General features: G+C 45.4%; 1 protein-coding gene across 1 annotated transcript; it reads left to right on the top strand.

The window, feature by feature from the left end:
• The first annotated feature begins 3,657 nt into the window (after positions 1 to 3,657).
• LOC133619345 (transcription factor HES-2-like) lies at positions 3,658 to 4,458 on the top strand. The gene is made up of 3 exons (XM_061980324.1): positions 3,658 to 3,760; positions 3,849 to 4,032; positions 4,115 to 4,458. Exons 1-3 carry the CDS (start codon positions 3,674 to 3,676, stop codon positions 4,456 to 4,458), a joined length of 615 nt encoding a protein of 204 aa, XP_061836308.1. The 5' UTR covers positions 3,658 to 3,673.
• The last annotated feature ends 10,571 nt before the right edge of the window (positions 4,459 to 15,029 follow it).

Here is a 15,029-nt window from a genome sequence, read left to right on the forward strand (position 1 = left end):
GAAAAATGTTCTGCGGTCTGACGAGTCCACGTTTCAAATTGTTTTTGGAAACTGTGGACGTCGGGACCTCCGGACCAAAGAGGAGAAGAACCATCCGGATTGTTATAGGCGTAAAGTTGAAAAGCCAGCATCTGTGATGGTATGGGGGTGTATTAGTGCCCAAGACATGGGTAACTTACACATCTGTGAAGGCACCATTAATGCTGAAAAGTACATACAGGTTTTGGAGCAACATATGTTGCCATCCAAGCAACGTTACCATGGACGCCCATGCTTATTTCAGCAAGACAATGCCAAGCCACGTGTTACATCAACGTGGCTTCATAGTAAAAGAGTGCGGGTACTAGACTGGCCTGCCTGTAGTCCAGACCTGTCTCCCATTGAAAATGTGTGGCGCATTATGAAGCCTAAAATACCACAACGGAGACCCCCGGACTGTTGAACAACTTAAGCTGTACATCAAGCAAGAATGGGAAAGAATTCCACCTGAGAAGCTTAAAAAAGGTGTCTCCTCAGTTCCCAAACGTTTACTGAGTGTTGTTAAAAGGAAAGGCCATGTAACACAGTGGTGAACATGCCCTTTACCAACTACTTTAGCACGTGTTGCAGCCATGAAATTCTAAGTTAATTATTATTTGCAAAAAAAAAAAAAAGTTTATGAGTTTGAACATCAAATATGTTGTCTTTGTAGTGCATTCAATTGAATATGGGTTGAAAAGGATTTGCAAATCATTGTATTCCGTTTATATTTACATCTAACACCATTTCCCAACTCATAAGGAAACGGGGTTTGTATATACAAAGAAGTTGGGAAAGGTGGCAATAAATACTGATAAAGTTGAGGAATGCTCATCAAACACTTATTTGGAACATCCCACAGGTGAACAGGCAAATTGGGAACAGGTGGGTGCCATGATTGGGTATAAAAGTAGATTCCATGAAATGCTCAGTCATTCACAAACAAGGATGGGGCGAGGGTCACCACTTTGTCAACAAATGCGTGAGCAAATTGTTGAACAGTTTAAGAAAAAAAAATTTCAACCAGCTATTCTAAGGAATTTAGGGATTTCACCATCTACGGTCCGTAATATCCTCAAAGGGTTCAGAGAATCTGGAGAAATCACTGCACGTAAGCAGCTAAGCCCGTGACCTTCGATCCCTCAGGCTGAAATGCATCAACAAGCGACATCAGTGTGTAAAGGATATCACCACATGGGCTCAGGGACACTTCAGAAACCCACTGTCAGTAACTACAGTTGGTCGCTACATCTGTAAGTGCAAGTTAAAACTCTCCTATGCAAGGCGAAAACCGTTTATCAACAACACCCAGAAATTCCGTCGGCCTCGCTGGGCCTGAGCTCATCTAAGATGGACTGATACAAAGTGCAAAAGTGTTCTGTGGTCTGACGAATCCACGTTTCAAATTGTTTTTGGAAACTGTGGACGTTGTGTCCTCCGGACCAAAGAGGAAAAGAACCATCTGGATTGTTATAGGCGTAAAGTTGAAAAGCCAGCATCTGTGATGGTATGGGGGTGTATTAGTGCCCAAGACATGGGTAACTTACACATCTGTGAAGGCACCAATAATGCTGAAAGGTACATCCAGGTTTTGGAGCAACATATGTTGCCATCCAAGCAACGTTACCATGGACGCCCCTGCTTATTTCAGCAAGACAATGCCAAGCCACGTGTTACATCAACGTGGCTTCATAGTAAAAGAGTGCGGGTACTAGACTGGCCTGCCTGTAGTCCAGACCTGTCTCCCATTGAAAATGTGTGGCGCATTATGAAGCCTAAAACACCACAACGGAGACCCCCGGACTGTTGAATTCCACCTGAGAAGCATAAAAAAATGTGTCTCCTCAGTTCCCAAACGCTTACTGAGTGTTGTTAAAAGGAAAGGCCATGTGATACAGTGGTGAACATGCCCTTTCCCAACTACTTTGGCACGGGTTGCAGCCATGAAATTTGAAGTTAATTATTATTTGCAAAAAAAAGAAAGTTTATGAGTTTGAACATCAAATATATTGTCTTTGTAGTGCATTCAATTGAATATGGGTTGAAAAGGATTTGCAAATCATTGTATTCCGTTTATATTTACATCTAGCACAATTTCCCAACTCATAAGGAAATGGGGTTTGTATATACAAAGAAGTTGGGAAAGGTGGCAATAAATACTGATAAAGTTGAGGAATGCTCATCAAACACTTATTTGGAACATCCCACAGGTGAACAGGCAAATTGGGAACAGGTGGGTGCCATGATTGGGTATAAAAGTAGATTCCATGAAATGCTCAGTCATTCACAAACAAGGATGGGGCGAGCGTCACCACTTTGTCAACAAATGCGTGAGCAAATTGTTGAACAGTTTAAGAAACATCTTTCTCAACCAGCTATTCTAAGGAATTTAGGGATTTCACCATCTACGGTCCGTAATATCATCAAAGGGTTCAGAGAATCTGGAGAAATCACTGCACGTAAGCAGCTAAGCCCGTGACCTTCGATCCCTCAGGCTGAAATGCATCAACAAGCGACATCAGTGTGTAAAGGATATCACCACATGGGCTCAGGGACACTTCAGAAACCCACTGTCAGTAGCTACAGTTGGTCGCTACATCTGTAAGTGCAAGTTAAAACTCTCCTATGCAAGGCGAAAACCGTTTATCAACAACACCCAGAAATTCCGTCGGCTTCGCTGGGCCTGAGCTCATCTAAGATGGACTGATACAAAGTGGAAAAGTGTTCTGTGGTCTGACGAATCCACGTTTCAAATTGTTTTTGGAAACTGTGGACGTCGTGTCTTCCGGACCAAAGAGGAAAAGAACCATCTGGATTGTTATAGGCGTAAAGTTGAAAAGCCAGCATCTGTGATGGTATGGGGGTGTATTAGTGCCCAAGACATGGGTAACTTACACATCTGTGAAGGCACCAATAATGCTGAAAGGTACATACAGGTTTTGGAACAACATATGTTGCCATCCAAGCAACGTTACCATGGACGCCCCTGCTTATTTCAGCAAGACAATGCCAAGTCACGTGTTACATCAACGTGGCTTCATAGTAAAAGAGTGCGGGTACTAGACTGGCCTGCCTGTAGTCCAGACCTGTCTCCCATTGAAAATGTGTGGCGCATTATGAAGCCTAAAATACCACAACGGAGACCCCCGGACTGTTGAATTCCACCTGAGAAGCTTCAAAATTGTGTCTCCTCAATTCCCAAACGTTTACTGAGTGTTGTTGAAAGGAAAGGCCATGTAACACAGTGGTGAACATGCCCTTTCCCAACTACTTTGGCACGTGTTGCAGCCATGAAATTCTAAGTTAATTATTATTTGCAAAAAAATAAAATAACGTTTATGAGTTTGAACATCAAATATCTTGTCTTTGTAGTGCATTCAATTGAATATGGGTTGAAAAGGATTTGCAAATCATTGTGTTCCGTTTATATTTACATTTAACACAATTTCTCAACTCATACGGGGTTTGTATATGCCCCTGATGTATCCCATGGAGCAGATGGTGCGGACAGGAGCGCCTCTCTCCAATCCACTTCCCCGCAACAGGACAAGCGTGATGATGCCGTGTCCCCGCCCCTGTGACGCACCCCCGGGTTGCGCATAAATAGTCCGACTGCGCGGCTCCTCCGCACAGTTCCCCGCCCAACTCGCCCAACATGAGTCCCGGCAGCATCGCCTCCGAGCTGACCCACAGTGTCACGTCCACCGTGGCCCAGAGGAAACACGCCCACGCGCTTAGAAAGGTATGACAAATGAACATTGTTTTTTTTTCTATTTTCATGTCGTGACGTTCATCAATATAACATTTTCCTCCCTTTTTTTTGTTTTCAGACTCTCAAACCTCTTTTGGAGAAGAAAAGACGCGCGCGCATTAATGACAGTTTGGGCCATTTAAAGAGTCTCATCCTGCCGCTCGTCGGCAAAGACAACTCCCGCTACTCCAAGTTAGAGAAAGCGGACATTCTGGAAATGACGGTCCGCTTCCTTCGAGACCTTCCAGCCTCTCCCGATAAAGGTGCGCCTCGTTATCATCATCATCATCATCATCGTGTGCGCATTCATTGCGTGCGCTAATTCTGTTCCCCGACCCCATGCAGACCCCGCAGAAAGTTACAGAGAAGGCTACAAAGCTTGCCTCCAGAAGGTCTCGGCTCTGCTGCCCGGGACGAGCCTCCTGCGGGACCAGGACGCGTGTCAGCGCGTCACGGACTTCGTGCGGCGCGCCATGTGCGCTACACTCACCCCGGCGTGTATCAACTGCCGCGCGCAGACTTCCAGGAGCTTCCCGCGCGTCCAACAGCGGCTCCTGAGCCTCAAGTCCGGCGTCACCTCGATGAGGCCGGAGAGCGGCTCTCCCCAGTCCCAGCGGGGGGCCCCCAGTCGGCCGGCGCAGCAACTACAGCCCGATAACGCCAGCGCGCCCATGTGGAGGCCCTGGTAGATGTCCTTTATTTAATATGAATGTCATCTAGCACAGATGTATGAAAACCCAAAAAATATATATATATATCGCAATCCTCTTTGGGGTTTCAAAGGCACGGGTTGTATAGGCAACAATTTTGTAAAACCCCAAGGGTTACCAAGTTGGAGGTTTGCACGAAGGGACTTTAAAGTATTTTGGTCTGTGCAAAAAAGAATAGTCTGTAAACACTATGTGTTCATTCAATGTCATGAAGAAAAAAAAAAGCAAATAAAGATGAAAGAAAATGTCATGTTTTGTTGAAATGGTCTTCTTTAAAAAAAAAAAAAAAAAAAAAAAAATCATCATAATCTTATTAATATAGAAAAAGGCGGTAAAGCCTGCACAGGTCATCCTGCAGCCCATTGATGCTGAGAGCAGCTGCTCCATTGTTGCCGCCCCAGGCGCCTTTCTGCATGCTTGCCGCCAAATGTGTGGGAAGAAGTTGTATCCCTTTGCATGGCACACAAACACTCACTCCACATTCCTGGCATGTTTCCCTGCAAAAGTGGTTGCTAGGGGATACCCGAATAAACACACATGTTGGTGCGACTTTCATATTCATCTATTAACAAGTCAAGTCAAGTCATACTTGATGTATACTTCTTCTTCTTCTTTCTTTCTTTCTTTAGTTTATTTCGAACATGAACACACTTACATCATAATACATCACACAATTTCATATCATTTCATTTTGCATCATGCCCGAAAAGGAGTAGGAAGAAGCAAAGCTTATTTAATCCTACCCCTTTCCCACTTCAAAGCGTTTACAAATATATAGAATCATTTACTGACCTTTTTATATAATAAAATAACATCTATGAATTAGTATACAACAGTTTTGTAATATGTAATTCATTCATTAATTCAGTCATTATTAACATACTGAGATGAAGAATATCTTATTTTCAATAAGGTTGAAAGTATTTCTCATAATTCTTCTTCTTTGTACTCTGTAAGCACTATTATTTTGAACAACCTCTTAAACTGGATCATATCAGTACAATTTTTAACTTCTTTACTTAATCCATTCCATAATTTAATTCCACATACTGATATGCTAAAAGTTCTAAGTGTTGTACGTGCATATAAATGTTTTAAATTATTTTTTCCTCTAAGGTTATATTTCTCCTCTTTAGTTGAGAAGAATTGTTGTACATTCTTTGGTAGCAGGTTATAGTTTGCTTTGTACATCATTTTAGCTGTTTGCAATTTTACCAATTCACCGAACTTTAATATTTTTGACTTAATAAATAAAGGGTTTGTATGTTCTCTCTATCCAACATTATGTAGTATTCTAACTGATCTTTTTTCTAACACGGTTCTTCTTTTGTCATTCAAATTTGAACTTTACAGCACAGATAAGAACGACATTTCGTTACATAAACTCATGGTAGTGCAGGATAAAAAAGCAATAAGGTGCATGTATAAATAAATAAATATATACAAATATATATATATATAAAATAAATAAATATATATAAATATATATCCATCCCTCCATTTTCTACCGCTTATTCCCTTCAGGGTCGCGGGGGGCGCTGGAGCCTATCTCAGCTACAATCGGGCGGAAGGCGGAGTACACCCTGGACAACTCGCCCCCTCATGGCAGGGCATAAATATATATAAATAAATAAATAGATTACTGTACAGATAAATATATTGCACTTTTTCCACATGCATCCACGTTTATGGATGTATGTTATATTGTCTTTTTTATTCCAGCGAGTTAATCCATTTTGGGGGGAGTTGAGGGGGAAATTTAATTATGATGCGTTCAAGAGTCTTACGTCCTGAGGGAAGAAGCTGTTACAGAACCTGGAGGTTCTGCTTCGGAGGCTGCGGAACCTCTTTCTAGAGTCCAGCAGTGAAAACAGTCCTTGGTGGGGGTTGGAGGAGTCTTTGCAGATTTTCTGAGCCTTGGTCAGGCAGCGGCTTTTTGCCATCTCCTGGATAGGAGGAAGAGGAGTCCTGATGATCTTTTCCGCCGTCCTCACCACTCTCTGGAGAGACTTCCAGTCTGAGGCATTGCAGGCTCCAGTCCAGACAGAGATACGACACATTGAATAATCATAAGGTGCTGCTAAGGCCTTTAAAAAGCAATACAGCAGCTGGTTCTTAAAGGGGAACATTACCACAATTTCAGAAGGGTTAAAACCATTAAAAATCAGTTCCCAGTGGCTTATTTTATTTTTCGAAGTTTTTTTCCAAATTTTACCCATCACGCAATATCCCTAAAAAAAGCTTCAAAGTGCCTGATTTTAACCATTGTTATATACAACCGGCCATTTTCCTGTGACGTCACACAGTGATGCCAATACAAACAAACATGGCGGATAGAACAGCAAGATATAGCGACATTAGCTCGGATTCAGACTCGGATTTCAGCGGCTTAAGCGATTCAACAGATTACGCATGTATTGAAACGGATGGTTGTAGTGTGGAGGCAGGTAGCGAAAACGAAATTGAAGAAGAAACTGAAGCTATTGAGCCATATCGGTTTGAACCGTATGCAAGCGAAAACGACACGACAGCCAGCGACACGGGAGAAAGCGAGGACGAATTCGGCGATCGCCTTCTAACCAACGATTGGTATGTGTTTGTTTGGCATTAAAGGAAACTAACAACTATGAACTAGGTTTACAGCATATGAAATACATTTGGCAACAACATGCACTTTGAGAGTGCAGACAGCCCATTTCTGGCGCGCTAAGAACATATATTTTTCCACGATTTCAGCACTCAGGTTAACCATACCTAAATAGACACAAAATACTGCATTACACAAGACTACCCGAATGTACTCGAATGATTGAAAAAAATAAATGTTTTTAAGCTAAATTATTGGTAAACACAGATTATGTATAATAATTTACGTAAAACCACGAGTAAGGAATAAAGTTTTCATCAATTAATATATTCTGTAGACATACCCTCATCCGCTCTCTTTTCCTGAAAGCTGATCTGTCCAGTTTTGGAGTTGATGTCAGCAGGCCAGGGAAGCTAGGGTAGATATTCTTCTCTTGATCATCTTCGGTGGCATAAGAGACGGTTGCCATCTCTGTCGTAGCATAGCTTTCGTCGGTAAAGTGTGCGGAACAAACAACTGACCATTTCGTCGGCTTTCCCCACAGCCTCGTATTTTGAACAAATGTCGTCCAATTTCTTGCCACTTTCGCATCTTTGGGCCACTGGTGCAACTTGAATCCGTCCCTGTTCGTGTTGTTACACCCTCCGACAACACACCGACGAAAGTGAGAAAATGGCGGATTGTTTCCCGATGTGACGTCACAACCGAGAGCAAATAATAGAAAGGCGTTTAATTCGCCAAAATTCACCCATTTAGAGTTCGGAAATCCATCCATCCATCCATCCATCTTCTTCCGCTTATCCGAGGTCGGGTCGCGGGGGCAGCAGCTTAAGCAGGGAAGCCCAGACTTCCCTCTCCCCAGCCACTTCGTCCAGCTCCTCCCGGGGGATCCCGAGGCGTTCCCAGGCCAGCCGGGAGACATAGTCTTCCCAACGTGTCCTGGGTCTTCCCCGTGGCCTCCTACCGGTCGGACGTGCCCGAAACACCTCCCGAGGGAGGCGTTCGGGTGGCATCCTGACCAGATGCCCGAACCACCTCATCTGGCTCCTCTCGATGTGGAGGAGCAGCGGCTTTACTTTGAGCTCCCCCCGGATGACAGAGCTTCTCACCCTATCTCTAAGGGAGAGCCCCGCCACCCGGCGGAGGAAACTCATTTCGGCCGCTTGTACCCGTGATCTTGTCCTTTCGGTCATGACCCAAAGCTCATGACCATAGGTGAGGATGGGAACGTAGATCGACCAGTAAATCGAGAGCTTTGCCTTCCGGCTCAGCTCCTTCTTCACCACAACGGATCGATACAGTGTCCGCATTACTGAAGACGCCGCACCGATCCGCCTGTCGATCTCACGATCCACTCTTCCCTCACTCGTGAACAAGACTCCGAGGTACTTGAACTCCTCCACTTGGGGCAAGATCTCCTCCCCAACCCGGAGATGGCACTCCACCCTTTTCCGGGCGAGAACCATGGACTCAGATTTGGAGGTGCTGATTCCCATCCCAGTCGCTTCACACTCGGCTGCGAACCGATCCAGTGAGAGCTGAAGATCTTGGCCAGATGAAGCCATCAGGACCACATCATCTGCAAAAAGCAGCCACCTAATCCTGCAGCCACCAAACCAGATACCCTCAACGCCTTGACTGCGCCTAGAAATTCTGTCCATAAAGGTTATGAACAGAATCGGTGACAAAGGGCAGCCCTGGCGGAGTCCAACCCTCACTGGAAACGGGTCCGACTTACTGCCGGCAATGCAGACCAAGCTCTGACACTGATTATACAGGGAGCGAACCGCCACAATAAGACAGTCCGTTACCCCATACTCTCTGAGCACTCCCCACAGGACTTCCCGGGGTACACGGTCGAATGCCTTCTCCAAGTCCACAAAGCACATGTAGACTGGTTGAGCAAACTCCCATGCACCCTCAAGGACCCTGCCGAGAGTATAGAGCTGGTCCACAGTTCCACGACCAGGACGAAAACCACACTGTTCCTCCTGAATCCGAGGTTCGACTATCCGGCGTAGCCTCCTCTCCAGTACACCTGAATAGACCTTACCGGGAAGGCTGAGGAGTGTGATCCCACGATAGTTAGAACACACCCTCCGGTTCCCCTTCTTAAAGAGAGGAACCACCACCCCGGTCTGCCAATCCAGAGGTACCGCCCCCGATGTCCACGCGATGTTGCAGAGTCTTGTCAACCAAGACAGCCCCACAACATCCAGAGCATTAAGGAACTCCGGGCGGATCTCATCCCCCTCCGGGGCCTTGCCACCAAGGAGCTTTTTAACTACCTCGGCAACCTCAGCCCCAGAAATAGGAGAGTCCACCACAGATTCCCCAGGCCCTGCTTCCTCATAGGAAGACGTGCTGGTAGGATTGAGGAGGTCTTCGAAGTATTCCCTCCACCGATCCACAACATCCGCAGTTGAGGTCAGCAGAACACCATCCTCACCATACACGGTGTTGACATTGCACTGCTTCCCCTTCCTGAGGCGGCGGATGGTGGTCCAGAATCGCTTCGAAGCCGTCCGGAAGTCGTTTTCCATGGCTACCCCGAACTCCTCCCATGTCCGAGTTTTTGCCTCTGCGACCGCCGAAGCCGCACATCGCTTGGCCTGTCGGTACCTGTCTGCTGCCTCCGGAGTCCTATGAGCCAAAAGAGCCCGATAGGACTCTTTCTTCAGCTTGACGGCATCCCTTACCGCTGGTGTCCACCAGCGGGTTCCAGGATTACCGCCACGACAGGCACCAACCACCTTGCGGCCACAGCTCCAATCGGCCGCCTCGACAATAGAGGCACGGAACATCGTCCACTCGGACTCAATGTCTAGTGCCTCCCTCGTGACATGTTCAAAGTTCTTCCGGAGGTGGGAATTGAAACTCTCTCTGACAGGAGACTCTGCCAGGCGTTCCCAGCAAACCCTCACAATGCGTTTGGGCCTGCCAGGTCTGTCCGGCATCCTCCCCCACCATCGCAGCCAACTCACCACCAGGTGGTGATCGGTAGAAAGCTCCGCCCCTCTCTTCACCCGAGTGTCCAAAACATGAGACCGCAAATCCGATGACACAACTAAAAAGTCGATCATGGAACTGCGGCCTAGGGTGTCCTGGTGCCAAGTGCACATATGGACACCCTTATGTTTGAACATGGTGTTTGTTATTGACAATCTGTGACGAGCACAAAAGTCCAATAACAAAACACCACTCGGATTCAGATCCGGGCGGCCATTCTTCCCAATCACGCCTCTCCAGGTTTCACTGTCGTTGCCAACATGAGCGTTGAAGTCCCCCAGTAGAACAAGGGAATCACCCGGGGGAGCACTCTCCAGTACTCCCTCGAGTGAATCCAAAAAGGGTGGGTAATCTGAGCTGCCGTTTGGCGCGTAAGCGCAAACAACAGTCAGGACCCGTCCCCCCACCCGAAGGCGGAGGGAGGCTACCCTCTCGTCCACCGGGTTGAACTCCAACGTGCAGGCTTTAAGCCGGGGGGCAACAAGAATTGCCACCCCAGCCCGTCGCCTCTCACTGCCGGCAACGCCAGAGTGGAAGAGAGTTCAGCCCCTCTCAAGAGAACTGGTTCCAGAGCCCTTGCTGTGCGTCGAAGTGAGTCCGACTATATCTAGCCGGAACTTCTTCACCTCACGCACTAGCTCAGGCTCCTTCCCCCCCAGCGAGGTGACGTTCCACGTCCCAAGAGCTAGCTTATGTAGCCGAGGTTCGGACCGCCAAGTGCCCTGCCTTCGGCTGCCGCCCAGCTCACACTGCACCCGACCTCTATGGCCCCTGCTATGGGTGGTGAGCCCATTGGAGGGGGGACCCACGTTGCCTCTTCGGGCTGTGCCCGGCCGGGCCCCATGGGGACAGGCCCGGCCACCAGGCGCTCGCCATCGTGCCCCACCTCCGGGCCTGGCTCCAGAGGGGGGCCCCGGTGACCCGCGTCCGGGCGAGGGAAATCTGGGTTCCTTGTTTGTGTTCTTCATAGAGGTCTTCGAGCTGCTCTTTGTCTGATCCCTCACCTAGGACCAGTTTGCCTTGGGAGACCCTACCAGGGGGCATAGAAGCCCCCGGACAACATAGCTCCTAGGATCATTGGGACACGCAAACTCCTCTACCACGTTAAGGTGGCAGCTCAGAGAGGAGGAGTTCGGAAATCGGTTAAAAAAATATACGGTCTTTTTTCTGCAACATCAAGGTATATATTGACGCTTACATAGGTCTGGTGATAATGTTCCCCTTTAACCTTGTTGGAGGTACCGAACCCCACCAGTTTCATATGCGCATTCACCGAACCCTTCTTTAGTGAAAAATAAAAGGTTTTTTTTTCAAATTCAAGACAAAGTTATATGTTTTTGGTAACACTTTAGTATGGGTAACATATTCTAAGTAACAAAAACTTAATTTAGAGTTATTTGGTTAGGGCAGGGGTCGGCAACCCGCGGCTCCGGAGCCGCATGCGGCTCTTTGATCACTCTGATGCGGCTCAGCAGCTTACTTGCTGAACCCCCCAATTTTCCCGTGAGACTTCCGGATTTCAGTGCCTCTTGCAGAATACTCCCGGGATTAATATTCACCGATTTTCACCCTTACAGCTATAATAAGGGCGTGCCATGATGGTACAACATATGGCGCTCCCTACAATCTGTATTAATAGCGTGCCAGCCCAACACTTGTTGTACATTATACATCTTTTGCTTGCACACGGACGCGACAGCAATGCATACTTTGTCAACAGCCACACAGGTTACACTGACGGTGACCATATAAAACAACTTTAACACTCTTACTAATAATGCGCCACACTTTGAACCAAAACCAAACAAGAATGACAAACACATTTCGGGAGAACATCTGCACCTTAACACAACATAAACACAACAGAACAAACACCCAGAATCCCATGCAGCCCTGACTCTTCCGGGCTACATTATACACCCCTGCTACCACCAAACCCTGCCCCCACCCCAACCCTGCTCCCTCACACATCAACCCCCCCTCTGTCCGTTGTTGAGGTAGGCGGGGTTTGTTAGCGGGGGTGTATAATGTATCCCGAAGAGTTAGGGCTGCATGGGATTCTGGGTATTTGTCCTGTTGTGTTTATGTTGTGTTACGGTGCAGATGTTCTCCCGAAATGTGTTTGTCATTCTTGTTTGGTGTGGGTTCACAGTGTGGCGCATTATTAGTAAGAGTGTTATAGTTTTTTTTATACCGCCACCGTCAGTGTAACCTGTGTGGTTGTTGACCAAGTATGGCTTGCTGTCACCTACGTGAGCAAGCGGATACACCATACAACGTGTGGCTGAACGGGTACGCTGGTTGGAGTGGGTGCTATATGCTGTACCATCACGGCACGCATGACGCTGGCAAGTACCATTCATTTAAAACCCGCGTGCCGCACCAGCTTTCATATTCCATATAAAAGTGTGGGCAGCGTGTCTGAGACCCCTGGTTTATACATTGCACAAAGCAAAAAGAAAACTTTGTATGCAGTGTTAATTCATTTAAAATATCGAAAAAAAATTTGCGGCTCCCGTTGTTTTCTATAATTTGCGAAACTGATAAAGGTTGCCGACCCCTGGGTTAGGGTTAGGGTTAGGGTTATAATAAGGCCATGCCGAATAAGGCATTAATAAGTACTTAATATTGACTAGTTAAGAGCCAATATGTTACTAGTTTGCATGTTAATAAGCAACTAATTAATGGTGAATATGTTCCCCATAAAGTGTTACCATGTTTTTTTTACTGGTGCACAAAATGAACCATGCATGAACATCACCTTGTTCAAACAACAAAACCAACACAGTGCATAAACTCACAACAAAGTACACACCTGCAAATCAGTCAGCTGTTGCCGTATAGGGAGAAGTTTTTATTTACATGATGAGTCAGGCGTGTCTTGACCTCCGCCGAACCCCTGAGCCCGACTCACCGAACCCCTAGGGTTCGATCGAACCCAGGTTAAGAACCACTGCAATACAGTGAATAATACATCAAGCAGCAAAGTTGAGCTACAAACAACAAGATAATAACCAAAGTTCAGTTCAGTTTCAGTTTATTTGGAACATGCATATACGATATAATGTAATGCATCACATGTTTCCAGTTGTTTCATTACAGCACGTCCGAAAAGGAGTAGGAAGAGTTTGAGTTTATTTGGAACATGCATGCATACAACATGACACGTCACGATTTCCAGTTTCTTTGTTCAACATGTTCGAAAAGGAGTAGGAAGAAGCAGAGCTTATTCAATCCTGCCCCTTTTCTTTTAACTTTTGTTCACTTTCTGTTCTCACTTTATTCACAATATACTCCATAAGTAATTGTCAGGCTTGGACGAAGGAAGGGACTCAGATGCAGAGATGTGATTCCAAATAAAGCTTTTATTTTGAAAAACTCTTTAAGCCTCCAGAGCCGAGTAAATTCAAATACTATGAAATTACAAAAATAGATATCGACAAAATGTTCCAAAAGGGAAAAACCGAAAATCACTCCAAAAGGAGGAAATACAAAAATAAGGACAATTATAATTAGCACCGTATCTGTTATCAAAAAACTTTAACAAAAAACGCTCCAACAGGAGGAAGAAAATAAAGACTATAAAACTTACTACTCTAATAAATGTCAACAAAAAAATCACTCAAAAACTTTGAGGAAAAATCATTAGGGAAAAATTATAACTCACCACTGCGGTAGAAAAAAGGTTGAATAACAAAAGTCGCTCTGAGGGAGGAGAAAAAGTTAATTCAAAATTACAGCGTGGGATATTCTGGAAGCAAGGACGTAGACGTGGGACAAGGCAAGGCATGGACATGAACATGAACATGGAATGCAAGACAGGCACGAAAGCTCGAGACAATCTGGCACAGAACAAGGGGAGGCATGGGCTTATATAGAACATGAGGGTAATGGGAAACAGGTGGAAACAATCAAGGGTCAGGAATGACGTCAGACTGGTGACACAAGAGGAAGGACCCGTGATCTGAAACAAGAGGAGTTGCTTTTCAAAATAAAACATGTAAATCACAAGACAGAAAAAAACAAGACAAGACTTCCCTCACCGCGGTGTGACAGTAATAACAATAAAAATACATAAATAATACTCGGTGAAGTAAGTTATAGTTCATATGGTGAGATGAGTAAGATTATCTTGAAAATGAATGGATGGATGAGATAAATTCAAGCCTCTCTTTCTGATTGTCTGTTAAAAAAAGACGTTTGGAGGCCTTATTTTTTTATATGCAAAAGACCTCTTGCATGCATCGCCTCCTTCAGTTTGCTGCAACTGCTCCTCCAACCATCAGCCATGTTTGTAGTTTTAGCGATGTGCTTTCGTACCGACAAATATGTTAGAACGGCAACAATGGAGGATTTTAGCATCCAACCCTATACATGTATGAGCCAGAATCTGACCGGCAGCAAGAGGAAAGCGAAGAATAAGAAACTTGCGATCTGAAAAGCTAGTTTATTAGATTTTTTTATAACGCCTTTTAGTCCGTAAAGCTGTACCTAAACAGGTTATGTGTTATTATAATTGCTGTCTCAACAACAATGTAAATCCATGCAATAATATAGTATTTTACATACCCTGTTCATCTGATCTACATGTAGTCTGATTAAGCTAACTAAAGATGACAAATTGTCATATATCTAATGTTGTTGGATTTACCGCGCCGTTGTCTCCATCAATTGTAGAAATTGTTTCCATTATTAAATGTAGTTTTGAGGAAATTCTTTTATATATTGCCCTCGGACCAGCTCCAAGCCAACCGAGCCAGGCTCTGTGCTTTTTGTCCGATTGCTGGGTTCCTGCTGTAGTGACCTGTGCTGGTTAATACAACCAATAACAGATTGGTTTATCTTATGGGTCTCACTGTGGACATATTTTTGTTTCGACTACATGCTGCAAAAAATGTCAATGGCAAGTTGACTTGGTCTCTGAGGAATTAAAAAAAAATTCACAATGACTCAC

The sequence above is a fragment of the Nerophis lumbriciformis genome, linkage group LG01, assembly GCF_033978685.3.
Source record: "Nerophis lumbriciformis linkage group LG01, RoL_Nlum_v2.1, whole genome shotgun sequence".
Taxonomy (NCBI): Eukaryota; Metazoa; Chordata; class Actinopteri; order Syngnathiformes; family Syngnathidae; genus Nerophis; species Nerophis lumbriciformis.

Bases quoted from the DNA above. Each gene is read 5' to 3' on its own strand.
- LOC133619345 (XM_061980324.1), top strand. From the start codon at position 3,674: ATGAGTCCCGGCAGCATCGCCTCCGAGCTGACCCACAGTGTCACGTCC. The intron at 3,761-3,848 runs GTATGACAAATG...TTTTGTTTTCAG, and splicing joins ACGCCCACGCGCTTAGAAAG to ACTCTCAAACCTCTTTTGGA. The intron at 4,033-4,114 runs GTGCGCCTCGTT...GACCCCATGCAG, and splicing joins TCCAGCCTCTCCCGATAAAG to ACCCCGCAGAAAGTTACAGA.